Source organism: Corvus moneduloides, chromosome 14, assembly GCF_009650955.1.
Source record: "Corvus moneduloides isolate bCorMon1 chromosome 14, bCorMon1.pri, whole genome shotgun sequence".
Taxonomy (NCBI): Eukaryota; Metazoa; Chordata; class Aves; order Passeriformes; family Corvidae; genus Corvus; species Corvus moneduloides.
The window spans coordinates 6,824,799-6,840,390 of NC_045489.1; the positions used below are offsets into that span (position 1 = coordinate 6,824,799).

At 42.3% G+C, this 15,592-nt stretch overlaps 1 protein-coding gene across 1 annotated transcript; it reads left to right on the forward strand.

Moving 5' to 3' along the window:
- Positions 1 to 934: 934 nt before the first annotated feature.
- On the forward strand, positions 935 to 15,429 carry LAS1L (LAS1 like ribosome biogenesis factor). Its single transcript, XM_032123697.1, has 13 exons — positions 935 to 1,167; positions 1,813 to 1,938; positions 2,135 to 2,204; positions 3,400 to 3,481; positions 4,549 to 4,746; positions 5,339 to 5,385; positions 5,760 to 5,869; positions 6,564 to 6,649; positions 7,552 to 7,767; positions 8,970 to 9,105; positions 9,685 to 10,064; positions 10,986 to 11,127; positions 13,675 to 15,429. Exons 1-13 carry the CDS (start codon positions 971 to 973, stop codon positions 13,763 to 13,765), a joined length of 1,881 nt encoding a protein of 626 aa, XP_031979588.1. The 5' UTR covers positions 935 to 970; the 3' UTR covers positions 13,766 to 15,429.
- Positions 15,430 to 15,592: the final 163 nt, after the last annotated feature.

Here is a 15,592-nt window from a genome sequence, read left to right on the forward strand (position 1 = left end):
ATTGTTACATAAAAATCAAGAACTGGTGAAGGGCCCTGAGGGGAACCTGTATAAGGAGGGCTGAGGTCACTTGGACTGTTCTCCCTGGAGGAGACTGAGGGGAGACCTCATCGGCTTACAACTTCCTCATGAGGAGGAGCAGGCACTGATCTCTTCCCTTTGGTGACCAGTGACAGGACCCGAGGGAATGGCCTGACATTGTGTTAGGGGAGGTTTAGGTTGGATATTAGAAAAAAGTTCTTGACCAGAAAGTGTGCTTGCCCCACCTTGAGTACTGTGTGCAGTTTTGGACATCCAAAGGAGGGCCATGAGGAAGGGGAGAGGTCTGGAGGGGAAGCTTTATGAGGAGCACTGAGGTCACTTGGTTTGTTGAGCCTGGAGGAGACCGAGGTCAGACCTCATTGTGCTCTTCAACATCTTCACGAGGGGAAGTGGAGGGGCAGGTACCAATCTCTTCACTCTCATGACCAGTGACTCAAGGAAATGGCATGAAGCCGAGTCAGGGGACGTTTAGGTTGGCTATTAGGAAAAGACTTTTCACCCAGAAGGTGGCTGGGCCCTGGAACAGGCTCCCCACGGAAGTGGTCACAGCACCAAGGCTGACAGAGTTCAAGAAGCGTTTGGACAACATTCTCGGGCACATGGTGTGGCCGTTGGGGATGGTCCTATGCTTTCTCGCAAGGCTCCCCTCGCCCTGATTCAGGACACATTTCGCCGTCCCTCAGCTCCCCGCAGCTGCACAAGGGGAGAATGCGCCTGTTCTGCACTGGCCTCGAGCCCCTCCGGCCGCAGCGGATCCCCACGGCAGCCCCACCGCCCGCCGGCACTCCCGGGGCCCGCCAGCCAGCCCTCAGGCGGCCACACCCGCCCCGAGCGCGGCGGGAGCGGGAAGCGGAAGCGGCGCAGAGCGCGCAGGGCGGGGGCGGCCCGCAGGGAGGCGGGAGGGAGGAGCGGCGCTAGCGGTGGCGGCATGTCGGGCCGTGCGGGCCCGGGCTGGCGCCGCGGGCGGCCGAGCTCGTCCCCGGCCCGCAGGCGGCTGAAGCCGCTGCGAACGGTGGTGGCGTGGAGGGGCCGAGCGGAGTGGGACCAGGTGATGGTGGGGCTGTACTGCGGGGACAGCCGGCTGCAGCAGGATGCGCTGGACCGCGTGTCGGCATGGAAGAGCCGGTACGGGCCGCGGGCGGGGAGCGGGATGCGGCTCTCGGGGCTGCCCTTCTGTCCCTGGAGCGGCCCCTCTGTGCCCTTCGCCCAGGCTGTGCCCGGCGCTCGCGGTCCTGGGCCCGGCGGCCGCCGAGGACCCGGCGCGGCTCCCCAGCGGAGCAGCTCCGCGGCCGGGGCTGTGTGTGCAGGCCGCCGGTGCAGCCAGGCAGGCGGCCCCGTCTTTCAGGGCACCTTCTCCATTGCGGGAAGCTCCGGGCACGTAGCTTATGCCAAGAGCACGGTGGCCCCGTGGGAGCAGGCGAGGTAGAAGCCCCGCATGCCTGCAACTTCACGGGCTGATTTCTCGAGGCGGTGAGCATATTCAAGGCCCCCAAATTGCCCCTGCTGCATCCGTACACAAGACCCGCCCAGGTAATGCATCTTGTGTATGTGCTTTCTACCAGTAAGTACTCATTTAACGTGAGCTTAGGAGTAACCGTGTAATCACTCTGTTCCAATAGAAGCCTTCTGGAAAGAGCCTTTGATTCTGTCTCAGCATACCATTTCTCAGGCTATGTACCACAGAACACAAAACATAGTTGGAAAGTTGCCATTTTTACAGGGTGAGTGTATTTGTGTGAGACTGCTCACCTGGTTTTCCTTTGCCTCCAGGTATGGTCCAAAAATGCCTCTTGCAGTGGACTGCACGGCAGAACTGATCCGTTGTAAGGTCCTCGATTCATCTGGCAGATTGAAGTCACATGAGCTCATCCTCTCTTATGGGCTGGCTCTTGTAAGGTAAGGGCTCTGAAGGCCTGTGTGCTTTGAGAGAGAGAGAGAAAGACCTGGACAGATGTCATTATTAAACTGTCCAAGTTCACTTTGTGTCTCTGGGACCACAGGGTTGTACAGCGTGTGGGGAGTTTGTCTCTGGAGTTCCAAGCTTCTCTGCAGCTCTTGATAGTAATTTATTTTTTCTGTAACCTGCATGCAGGTTTGTCAACTTGATCACAGAAAGGAAACAGAAGATGGTCAGCATTCCTCTGAGACAGTTAGCCAGAGAGGTAAATATTAAATAAGAGTTGCTTGATAATTTACGTCTATACAGAAAGATATGTTTTGGTTATTAACAACAACACTGAGTGAAGGAAATTGTAGGGGGTCATTCTTTTGTAGCCAAAATAATATAGATGCTAGTTTATTCCAGGTGCAAAGTTGTAAACAGCCTTATTGCAACTGGATCTAAAAGTTTGTTCTTTGAAGTCACAATAAGAGTAACAAAGGCTGATGATCATTAAAGGTTTTTGAATCACATGTGATCAAAAGTCTTGATTTACATGTATGTAGTCCCACTTGACATACTGTTACACATTTTTCTTTCTTAGCTACTGAGATAGGAAAAAGAGCTAAATCTGTGGTTTATAAATTCTAGTCTTTGACAAGCAAGGTTATACATAAAAAACACATTTGCAGGTATTTTAATCTTGTGTCTCCAGGTGAGCTTTTCCACTTGTGTGTGGAGGAGGGAAGGTTCAAGCTGTAATTGTAGTAGCAGGACCAACTTGAGTCCTTTTACTGCCAGCTGCACTGAGCACCATACCTGGGACTGAACAAGTTTTGACAGTGAAGGACAGACAGTATTTGAGACTCTTCTGTGTAGGTTTGGGCCCCTGCATGAGAATGTTGAATTGATTTTTATTTTTTTCCTGGGTTTTTGAGAAAAGTTCTGCTTCTCACTTTTTAAAACTGATCAAGCTTAAAAGCAAAGGTCTTGCATAAAGGTAGTTATGGTAGGAAACTTTTAAAGGTTTAAGGTAGTTGTCCTCAGGGAAGTTGCAAAAAATTGCATGCAAATTATTGTGTAAATTTGAGTATTATATATATTATTTGTGTCTTTGATATATAGTTATCCAGCATGTCTCATCCATTTAAATATAATTGAACTGCTTCTCAGGATCATTAAATTACATGTAACACCTCTGTCTAAAAAGAAATCTGTTGTTGCATGTAACACTGAAAAACTTAAACTGTAAAATGCAAGTTTGTGTGGGTCCTAGACCACAGGAGGACTGGCATCAGAGAATTGGGGGATCTTGGCCCATTATTGAAGTGGGAAGCAGGGGAACTACGGTGCAGGAGTGGCTGGGAAGGCGCTGTTCCCACTTAGGCAGAGGCTCTCTGCAGCTTTGCAGGGCTGCATGCAGGTGTGGCCTGATGCAGTGGAAACAGAGGGGTAACATGTGTTGGCTGTTATTGCAGGTGGACATCCCCATCTGGGTTGTGGACCTCCGTCATGAGCTGACGCACGGGAAGCTGCCGCGGCTGGCTCTGTGCCGCAAGGGTGAGTGCCACCAGTGGGTGGCATTGGGAGGGGTGGCCTGAGGCATGCTTGGGGTGGCAGTGCCAGTGCTGCAGGCCCTGAGGGGAGCACCCCACCTTCATTTTGGGGTGCTGCAGGACAGGCAGTGCGCTTGTCCTGGCAGGGAGAGTTGTGGTATCGGATACTGGGAGGATTTGCCACTGCCCTGTGGGGGTAGCTGAACTGTGTCCACTGGCTCCAGGTTGTGGTTCCTTACAGGACAGATGTTAAGAGGCTTTCTTCTATCCCTGAAAAAAAATTGCTGGAAACAAGAGTTTGGTGGTTTTGCTTTTTTAGAGCACAGGAAGTTCATCTTGGAGAAATAGGTAAAAGCTTTTCCTGATGGTTTAGCAATACCTAAGACTCTTAAAAAATCCCATTTAGGGAGAAATGTAGATACTGCAGACCTGAATGAATGACCAGCTCATAGCATTTGAAGAGATTCCTGGGAATTTTGGGTAAAGGATGGAGAAGCCAGCTAAATAATCTTCAGCAGGGTCCTTAGATTGAATTGGGAAAATGCTGTTGGAAGTAAAGGCATTTTCTTTCCATGCTATCTGATGTATGCATAGTGTAGTCCCTGCACAAAAAAATTTATGTTATTGTTGTAGATGCTATGTTGACCATGGTGATGCTAAAGTACTGACTCATTTTCTCATCAGAATGCCACTGCAGGGACCTAGTTACTGCTTAAGTTTGACCTACCTTGAGCAAGGTGCAGTGCCATAGCAGTGTCCAATATTGGTTTTTTTTTTTTTTTTTTCTTTCTCCAAAATAATGAGGGGTAGTTACCATGCATGTGATACTGGATTTTGGGTGTTTATTCCTGGTTTCTTTCTGGGGTTGGTTTTGGTTTGTTTTTTTGTTTGTTTGGGTTTTTTTTAACTTGTTCACCTTTTCATTAATGAAGTTTTTTGTGTTTTCAGGGTTCATAACTGGTTAGTAGTATTTATTTTCATAATACAAGTTAGCAATATACCACCTATATTATTTTTTGCCGTAACAAAGAAATTCTCACTGAGAAGATAATGTTTTCTGTTCTCCATTAGGTTGTGATGTTGTGCTGGACTGGCTACGAAAGATGTATTGGAGCCGTCAGCTGGGCAATAACTTGTGTGAAGAAAGTGAGGATGAGGATGAGGAAGAAGAGCAGGGAGAGGTGGAAGCAAATGCAGAGTTGGACAGTGACGGATGGGAGATTCAAACCCCGCAGCATGAGGCCCGTCAGAAACACAAGGAATTCCATGGCAGGTGTTCCTAGACCAATAGCAGATACAAGGATTAGATGAACTGGAGAAAGCAGTTTAAATATGTCATCTTCCAGCATAAAGATATACCTTCAGCTCAGATTTTGGGATTCCTCTTTGGGCCTTGGTAGATTGCCCTTGGGGTTGACTGACTGGTTTGGTAGTATTTCTCCAAATTTGTAGCACTTTGGTTTGTGAATAGCTGTAGCGCTGTTGCAATTGATGCAAAATGCAAGTATTAGGAATACAAATATGCATCAGAACATAAACTGCATGTGGGAACAATTTCTTCCTACACTGATTTATTTAGGGATTTGTTTTTGAGCTGTCTGGGTTTATCCAACTTACCTGTCTTTGGCTACTGTTAGTGATAAAATATGGAAATCGTGGTTCAGCCCCACTTGAGAAAATTTATGTTGCTGGAAAAGTCTGAGAGTTTTGGGAGTCTTCCCTCTGTTTGAACAGAATTGCTGGCTTCATTTGACGCCTTCCTTGAGTGTAAATTTAGCAAAACTAAGCAGCTTCCTCAGATACAAAATTCCCTTACATAGTTGATCTTCTGCTTAAATGATATATTTATGTTTATTTCTAGAAAAAGTCAGAGATGTTCTGATATCTTACAAGAATGAGCAGTTTCGTGTAAGTGCACTCTGATGATCACCACTTTAGTTAATTCTTTTTTCTTTCTTGGGCAATTTGTCTTCTCTTCCTTGTTGTCTTAGTTCCTTGTGCAGGTCTGTCTGCTAATGTTGTCATACATGGCTTGCCAAAGAAAATCTTCACTACAGAGAACAAACAATTTGAGCTGTGAGAGTTCCTAATGTGAACACTTTGTTTATAAAGGAGATCTGTACTTACTTGAGATCCCAAGGAAGGGGAACTTTTGTGAAGTTTTTCAAGTGCTGTTGATGAAGTACATGTGGCATATGCATCTTCTTGTCATAGCAATAATGTTTTTGTGTTTGCCATGGGAGTATATTTTCTGTTAATGCTTGAATTTTTCCTTCACTCAGGTTATGCAGACTATGCAGTCTGTTTCAAAGTCTCGAGAATTGTGGTCTGATTCCTCTTCAGAAGTGGACTGGATTTTGGCTCAGATCAAAGACCTGATGCAGGAAAACAGGTATGTCTCTGATAAAGAACTGAGGTGAAAGGTACAGTGCTGAACTAGGCTGTAGACCTATTAAATTGTCTTTTCATAATGTCCTATACCCGATCATGGTGAAAGCAGTTAGTCTGTTTCCTCAACATCTTTGAGGACTGAGTTGTTGATCTGTGCTAACAAGCAGTATTCCTTGTGCCAGATGGTCTCCAAGGTGTTTTCCCAGACTTAGCGATGCTGGCCCCAAGGCATGCAGCATCTTCAGTGTCTTCAAAAACTCCCAACAACCCTGTAGAGATTTTGATTTCACAGTAACCTTTAGAATTCTTAAAAATTTCAGGGCAATACTTGGCATTTTCTATATTTTCTATCTTTCTATTACTACAGAGCCTCTAGGACCTAGTGTGTTGAGACTTTCTTATTACCATATAAATTTTCATGGAGACCTTGACCCACTTTGAGAAATCTGATCAGTGTAACTGTAGAGGGGAGAGAGTATAATGTTACAGATAAGAGCTGTAACTCCTTATGTGTTGAATATAAATATATATGCTGTACAAGAACAGCATTACCAGATCTTTTGTTCGAACAAAAAATTCTCCATTCTGTCCTCACAGTTCCAGGTATTTGGCTGTCAAACTTGTTTCAGAACTGGTGCAAGTGGTGTTTTGATAGGTAAAGGAGTAAGTGGCAGTAATAAGTCTCTCTGCTCTAGGGAGACAGTGGCTGAAGCTCTTCTCAGTGATGGCTTTCTCATCCCAAAGATGGATTGTCTGAAGATGCTAAATATCAAGTATGAAGGTTAGTGTTCTATGCACCATGCAAGTAGAAAATGCATAGCTAGTGTTATGACCAAGTCTTTTCATTTTTTCTCATTATATTGAAATCTGTGATTGTCTGCATATTCTATCTGGGTTCTTAAACATCTTTTGCCCTGTTCTGCAGAACCCCTTATGGCCATGCTTAGCTATTGCTTTTGCCTAAGTCTCCTAGGATGGAAGGATAGCTCTTCAGCACTGAATATCTAGCCAAAACATCTTTCAAGGCTTGCATCTCTACCCTTTTCTGCAATAGTTGCTGATTTCAGGAACTCCCACTAGTTTCTTTTCTACACTGAATATTTGAAGCAAACCAAAATGGATGGGGTTTTTTGAGCCTCGTTGACCAGTTCCATCATAGTTCCAAGCTGCTGCCCATATGTGTGGAGTTGCATTTATTGTTTGCAAGAGAATTAGGCACCTAGAGGGAATGAAAATAAATAAATCCCCTATTTCACAGCCAAAGAACTTTCCAAGAAAGATTCTCAAATTTCCATGACTATATAACAGTAGAAAAATGTAAAAGCTTTTTGATTTTATGTTGCTTTGCTCAATGAACCTTGTCTTTGCAGTATGTTTTTAGACAGAATAGTTCTTAATGATACGAGAAATAAGATGAAACTGGAAAGGGATTAGCAAAACAGGTAGATTTTCCTGTGTTCATAATTTCCTTGTGCTAATTATCAAATTGCTACTTATTTTACTTGCCTAGTATAAGAAAAATAATAGTTTCAGCTTCAGTGAGGACCTCAGGAAATATGCTGGAATCAATCACCTTAGAACAAACCTCTTTAGTTTGAAGCGAGTGTCACACCTATATTTCATAAAAAAATTACAAAGCACCAATTTCTGGCTTCTCTGTTTTGTTTTTTCTTCTTATTGCAGCAAATAAAGAGGTATGGCAATTCAAAATTCCCCCGACATTTTACTGCTTTTGGCAGCCTTTGCTGTCAGGCCTCCTTTCACGAAGTTTTACACAGATCCTAATAGAGAAAATGTTTATAGAGTTGAAGGAATGTTCTGACTCTTCAGAACTCCGGCCTCAGTTCTTGATCAACTGGATTTCTGAGTTGCTGACTGGCATTGCCAAAGTAAACGCTGGTGAGTGTGTCTGGAATTTCTGAGTTTAAAAAAGCGTAAGAGTTTCTTCTGTACTAGTGTAAACCTACAGTAATAAAGTGGTGGGACCTTTATACATAAAGTGCAGTTGCCTAATTAGTATATTTTGTCACGTGAACATAAGCTTTTATTGTTGCATTTCTTAGACTTTTCAATGTGCAGCTTGTGCATGTTATGTATTTCTTAGCAAAAAATTGAAATTGTTATTGGTAAGTTTGCTGCAGCCTCCTCAGGATAGGAAAAGCCAGTTTCTCGCAGGAAGGATCAGGCTCTTAAGTGCTAATTTTTCCAGATATCAATACTTGTAGGAAATAACATCCTTATATGCTATCTGCCACTGTTATATGCAGTCTGTTATGAGATCCCTGTTCCCAGTTCTTTCCTCCCTTAGCAGAAGCCTGACTTTATAGGATACTAAATAGTGTTGCTGTCCTTTATTGATCCTATCACAGGATTTTTATGCCTTCTAAACTTACACAAAAGTAATAAGTAATATTTTGTTTTCAGTTCCTGACTTAGAACTTTTAAAATTGGCAAACTGTATGTTTCATTACAGAGATGAGCACTGAAGGGCCTTAATTATACAGTGTCACAGGTATTCTGCTAACAAGGTTTTAATACTGTGACACAGTGCATCCTTGCATAGGTTTCCATCCCTTAATTTTGGTGCCTCTTCTGTCCTCTCCTGGTCTGGCTCAGGCTGCACAAAGATTTTGCCAGTATCTCGGGCAGTCATAGGTTAATATTTGGTGCTTTCACTCAGTGCTAAACATATCTATGATGTACCAAGATCCCTGAGTGGTGCTAGTTCCCAGCTGTTCAATCTACTCTTTGCAGAGCTATCTGGAATGATACTGGGTCCCAGATACAGTATACTGCATTTATTTGGGATAAAACCGTTCAAACACATCTTGTGGCTTTCCTGTCCAGAGTGATGTGCTCAGGGCCAGCTTGGGAATGTCTGCACTGCACTATGGTCAGGTCTTGTGGAGCTACCTGAGCTGCCCATGCACTGCCAAGTCCTTTGTAACAACCTTGATGTATTTGGTCGATATAGCTGGTCATGGACTTGAGTTAAAATGCCAGCTTATTTGAGGATGTGTTCCAGTAAAAATGCAGAGGGATGAAGGGTATGTTTTTGATGAGTTTTGAGCACCCTGTTGTTTTCATTATCTTCTTTGAAGGGAAGAAAAGGCAACACTGTAACAAACAGGTGTCTGTGAAGGAGCTGTTCCTGCATAAAGTCCCTTTGCAGTGGATAAGATTGACTGACAGTTGCTTGGAAGCTCCCTGCTGGGCAACCCCACATCTTCTTCAGCTGTAAGTTTGATCCTGTGACCTGGAAAGGGAACTGCAAACAGTGCTCTGTAACAGCTTTGGTTTCCTAGTGATACGCTGAGCTATAGCTGCATTCCCTTGCCTCTCTTTGGATCTGGCAGAAATTGTAGCAGGTGCATATAAAGCCATGCTTGCTGCTATTCATCTCCCCATTGATTGCACACAAAGAGAAGAAGGAAAAGAATTCTAAATGATTGTACCTTCAGAATGAAAGCAGAGGTTATCTGGGGAGGCTTTTAAAGCAACCTGTTCAGAAACAAAGTGACTTGGTAGAGATGTGACTGCTTATTCAGGTGATAGGAATTTACCACAGCTCCTAACTTTTATACATGAAAACAGCAAAGCAGTAATTCAGTTAGAAGTATCCCAAGTCCTTAATTTTAATCACAAAGATGGAGTATTTCAGCATCCACTGACCAGGGGATAATCAAATTTTGCCTGTTAGATGAACTATGTGAGCCAGCTGTCCTGGAGAAAACAAACACTTAAAAGCAAAAAAGGCTCTAGATGAAGATTTATCAACCCTTTTAAGACTTTTCCATTGCCCTTTTTCCTTTCTAGGATCCTCACAATCATGAGACCTCGCTTGCCACGTTCTTCTAGGAAGAACCTTCTCTATCTTGCTTCCATTTACACAGAAGGAGGTGCCCCTTTGTCCAGTCCAGGCCTCTCTTCAGATGGCAGTGAACAGCCAATTTATACTATAGAGAGCTTACAGTGGAGAGCCAGGCAAGAAAATCAGGTTAAAAATCAAGGGCAGACTGTAGAGAAACAAGAAGATGTGCTAGAGAGAGATGATGGTGTAGAGGAAGTGGAAGAGGAGGAAGAGGAGATGGTAACTGAAACAAATCCTTTGGAAGGACTTGCTCATTCTGGTAACATGGTGGCTATTGCTGAGAAAAGGGCAGCACTGCAAGGGTCCGCCTGGCAGATCACCACAGGTAAAAAGTGACTCTATCACTGACAAAGGTTAATTGAAATGCAAAGACATCTCAGCCCTTTGGGTCTGGCCATAATTAAATTGTGCTTCAAAGTAATCTAAATGCCAGATTACTGAAAAATGTGAAGTTTCCAGTCTTTCGTTTATGTGCAGGAGTCATTTCTCTTAAGCTCTTAAAATAGTGCGAGTGTGTTTTCCAGGAGCATGCTATTACTGTCTCATTATTTTATTAGGCTTTTCCAAACTTTGAAATTTCAGTGTATTCAACTGATGGGGCAGGATATATGCCAGCTGTGAATGGTGAAGAAAATATGGATGTTTCTTGGATTTCTCTTTGTCAGACTTGGGGGTATTTGAAAGCACAGTTTGTCTATGAACCTAAGTTCTATGCTCTGGGAAAGTGGTTGTTATGACATGGTGGCAAACAACAGAAATGAGCAAGACAAGTTTTTAGAAGGAATAAACAGTGTATCAAGTGTTTTGTTAGCTTTGTTACAGTAGCTATACTTTCTCATGGGGGTTGGAGGTCTCTGTAGCTAAGAATTTTGGATGAGTCATGGAGGGACTCGAACACAGGAGGAGGAAGTTGGCGGAGAAGAGTTGAAGTCAAAATGGCATTTAAAGGAAAAAAAGCAGCCACTAGAAGACTGAACTCTTGTACTCCATCCACTGGGAAATTTTCTGAAGTAAAAAAAAAAAGGAGAAGAGATCTTAGTTATGCTGATGTGAGCAGCTTGTTAGAACTGGATGTTTTGAGAACAGAAGTAAAACTGTCCTCTGCTTCTGTGACATTGGTTCAGATCATTTGCTGAATGGCTGAGTTGCATGAGGCAGTATTTGTGGACTTGGGGAGGGTCATCTTGTCTTTTGACAATCTCTTTGGGAAACTCGGACTTCTTGGTTTTGTACTGTTTTTATCTAGATGAAGTACGATGGAAAGACTTTCCTCTTGGGAAACTCCCAGGTCAGACAGATGACCCTGATGGTCTCATGTTGGATAATTATTCTATGATGTCCCTGCTTGATCAGCCAGTGAGGGATGAGTGGAAGTCTCTCAATACAAAGTGAGTAATGGTGTGGGCGGTACTTTGCCCCTGAGCCATGAAATGTATTTCTCTTTCTGTGCCTTTTACTATACCATGTGAAAAATTAAGGCTGAGATTTCCTTTTTACTTCTGTTTAAATGCTTTGACCCGAATATCTGCTATTGTCTCTAATACTTACTAACCTAACCCTAATGGTATCCTTTGAGGACGCCATCTTATAATATTTCTATCTTCACTCCTCCTGCTCATTTAAAAAAAAAAACATTGCAAGGATTATGAAATACTGCTGTTTAGCAGGTATCAGCACAGCCTCAGCAGGCTTGACAACTTGTGTTTTTATTAGCTGGGGCTCTGATCCTCAGCAGGCTGGCAGTGCCCAGTGACCTTTTAGAGCTGTAGCTAGTAATTTAGAACTGCAGATCTGACCTCAGTAAAGAAACACAGCTTGTCCTGGAAATAACGGGAGCATTCTATAAAGCTTTGGTCAGATCACTTTTGTTACTAAGTGAAGCTTATCCAGGTATCCATCCCATTGTAGATGTTTTAATAGGGTCAGTATTTCACACTTTTAAGTCATAGGAACTTGAATGGTGTAAGCTGTCAAATCAGTTTCATCACATACATATAAATCTGTCTCCTATTATTTGAATCCAAGGAATGCTTCAGAATAGAAACAAATTGCAGTTATTTTCCTTAACACTTGATTGGACAACTTTCTAATCCATGATTCTTTTCTGTGGTTGGTGGGCCCAATCTAGTAGCAGTGTGACGAACTGAGAATCATGCAGCCTGGGGTATTTCACTGAGAAGAAATCTTGCAGGTGTTCATATTTTCACATATTCAGAGTTGTGTTCAGGTTCCAAACTTCCAGTTTCAAATCTTCCAAAAAGTAAGGCTTGCATTCTTCTCCATCCTGTTGGCCATCTTCCATGGGATCAAATTAATTGACCTTCCCTTATCAGTAACATTATGTTCCTTTGGAGGAAGATGCCTAGACTGCATTTTGAAATATGATTTAGTCATAGTGAGGACTGATAGTATATTAATTGCAGGCTAAAAAGCTAAAGGCCAGATACGTACATTTCAGGCTGTTTTTTGAACAGTGTAATGTGTCATGCAGCTTGTATTACTAGAAAATACTCATGCAGAAAATAAGAAAGCACATAGCAGGCCAAAAGTAACATGTGTTTCTGCATCTCTTTGCGTGGGGAAAGGGGCAGACAGTTTGTTCCACTCAGATTACAGCCTGGCAGGATGCCAAGAAAAAAAATCTTAGAAAGAAACATGAGGAAAACCTGTTGTTCCCACAAATAGAAAGGAGCAGAAGCTGATTTATTCCTGAAGCGGAGCCTGGAAATAATCCAGGTTTCATCAGGAGTGCTACAATGGCAGCTTGTTCATTATTCTTGCTTCCCTTGCATAGCAGCATCTCCATTTGCCAAAGGACATGTGGTTTTGGAAAGGTGGTCTGACTTCCCCAAGGCAGAAATAAGCAGATTTTCTTGACTGCTTAACGTTTTCTTCTGTGCAGAAACCTTGTCCTCTGGCTTGTAGCTGTGTGGGTTTTTTCTTCCCCATCAAAGGTTTTTGTATGGCCTGTTCCAGAACGGGTGTTTGCTGTTTAATTTTGGTACTGCCCTCCAAGTTCTCTGTCTGCAGAGAGCTGTTCTGCCAGGCTCATGAAGGCAGGTACTGAAAGATGGTATGAGAGATTGTGAAAACTTGACATTTTACTTTGAAAATATCTGTAAGGTGCTTGGAATAGCATCTGCAGCATAGGCAATGGGACACGCCCTTTCTAAAAGCAATGCCCTTCTTTGTCCTTCTGCAATTCCTTCCTCCCAAAAGATTGTGTTCATTGTTGGGTTTTCTGGTCTATGCTGTGCATGTGTATTGTCAAAGTTCACGTTTAGTGTTGCTGAGGCAATCTCTGAAGCTTTGAATAGCTGCTGTCATCCCTCAGGCAGATGGTTTGGGTTTTGTGATAAGCATATGTGCTTTTTATTAGCTCCCAGCATCAGTTTTACCTGATAGCTGGAACAAATTTGGCAATAATGACAACTTGGAGAGTTTTCTGAGGGTGGAGTTGCTGACTTGCTGTTGCTTTAGGGGTTGCATGTCTAAGTCCCATGACTTTTTTCTAAAGCCATAGAAATGGGTAGTATCAGTGTACAGGATAAGCATTTTAAGATTTGTGACAGACTGTTCTCATGTCAATTGCTTGCTGTGTTAGCATTTCACCTGATGAGCTTGTATTCCTAGCTGCAAAGGACAGATGAAGGTTCAGATGAAAATTGTTCTCTGGTTATTTCTGCAGTCATTTCTCCCTCACAATTGCTAGTACCTGGTCACCTTTCTTTTGGTTTGTGCCTTGTACCTTTCATGTTTCAGGACTATTGCCTCTCTGGAATAAACTGATTAAAAACCTAAGGACATTTCAGCAGATAAATGTTTCAGAGCTAAAAATGAGAATGTTTTGGAAATAAAGTGCTATCAAAATTACTTTGGTGATGTAAGCTTCTAAATCAGCCTAGTGATTATGTGTTTTATTCTTTTCCTCACAGCTCTGCAGAATTGAATATTCCCATGACAGGAGGATTGTTGTGGACCCAGAATGACTTCCATAAAATAAAAAGTGGCCTTCAACTTTTCTGAGACAGCAGCAGAGTGCTCTGTGACTTTTAGTATTGCACAAGTTAAGTGGTGTGGGAAATCTAGTAATGGTGGTGGGGAAATAGGAGAAGTTGTTGCTGTGATTTATTGATTTTTACCATGTAAAATCACTGTTTTATAAAGGTGTTGTGTTTTAAGTTGCATGTACAGTAGCCATTGTCTTGCTTAACCAGTTGAAGTTTGCCAAATAGTTAATAAATACAACTAACTGAAGGCAAACCTTGCTCCTGGATGCCGTTTCTCAGTTTTCACTCTGGAAAGTGTCCTCTGGCCCTCAATAGCAAGACTATTGAGCCCTTCTTATTTCAGTGATGCTGTCCTGGAGGAGTGATTTTACCAGTTTTCATCTTTCTAGGATTTCAATGAAGCTTCAGGGATCAATCCTAGCTAGAGCATGGCTGAATGTACTGAGATACATAAATATACCTTTGAAATGTTTTTGTCACAATGTTTTTTCAAGTGATAGTCTTGAAGCCACTACTGTCTCTTTTTTGATTGAAGTGTTTTGCTTCATGTTACTTCTGTTGATGATTTTGCTGATATTCATAACCAATACTGTGGTGTTTGCTGAGAGCTGGTATGATGACTGCAGAAATGGACTGAAAAAGTACCTTGTGGAAAGTTGTTGAGAAAAATGGCTTCCAGATAGTTTTTCCTATTCCGTTTTCTTTACCTGTATTACAGGTTCTTGGAACTTAAGAGGCTTCTGTGGTAACCTGTCAGAAAAACCCAGGAGTTTAAGTGTATATTTATTGCAGGACTCCTCGGTAAGAATTTGTTAGAGTGCATCTGCTAGAGGGTAAAACAGAGGCTTTCTCTGAGTCCGTCTAATAATTTGCAGGTTTTACAAACTAAACAGAAAGAATAATATGGCAGTAGGAAGGGATACAAAAAGGGACATACGACTTTAGCAGTACATTGCATAGGGTTGAAATGTTTAGAAGAGCAGCTTCGTGGATGCTTTGGACAGGTTCTGAAGTAAAGGCTTAGCTAGATGTCCAGAATGTATTATTTCTTTATTCCTTCTTCTCTAGATTTTTTATCTTGCTCTACACTGCAGTTGCTTGTTACCATGCATCCAAAAATGGAAGATGCATTGCACATTTCCTTCTCTAAAAGCAAGCAGTGCCAATGCAAAAGGAAATAAACTTTCTGTTATGAGGGATTTTTCATGGAAGCCCTTCCCCTTCCAAGTATTTTTAGAAATACTTCTTTTTCCCAGAAGTTAATTAAGCTTATTTAGAAAATTCTGAGTGAAAGGGATTTGTTCTTTTATTACTTTTATTTAGCTGAGTATGAAATTACTTCAATTACTGTATTTTGTATTGCAAACAAGCATAACAGTTCAAATAGGAATGTGTGGTCCTGGCAAATACTGTACCATCTGTAGCTTTTTTTCCCCCTTGGAAGAAGTGCACTCGGTAAGATCATGTGCTGCTACTACTACTAGAGGACCTTGATCAGCTGTAGTTACTGCCCTGTGTATCTGCCATTACCCCACATAGAGAATCTGGGATTTTTTCAGGCAATCAGCTAAAAAAATTACCAATAAATGACTTGGACAGACTGCAACAGTTGTTTCGGGCAAAAAAGCTTTTTGGGGGTCTTGTCTAAAGAGGGTTGAAAAATAAAAAGCTAGAAACAAATAATCCAATGGCTTTCAGTTTTATTAAATAAGCAAAATTTTTTATATATATAAACTATAACATATTTCATATTATTAAATAATTGTGCAAAACATTTACATAGAGCAGAAGGGAATAGGTGATAGCCTATACTTCTTTTAGATTCTTGCAATTCTTTTAATAC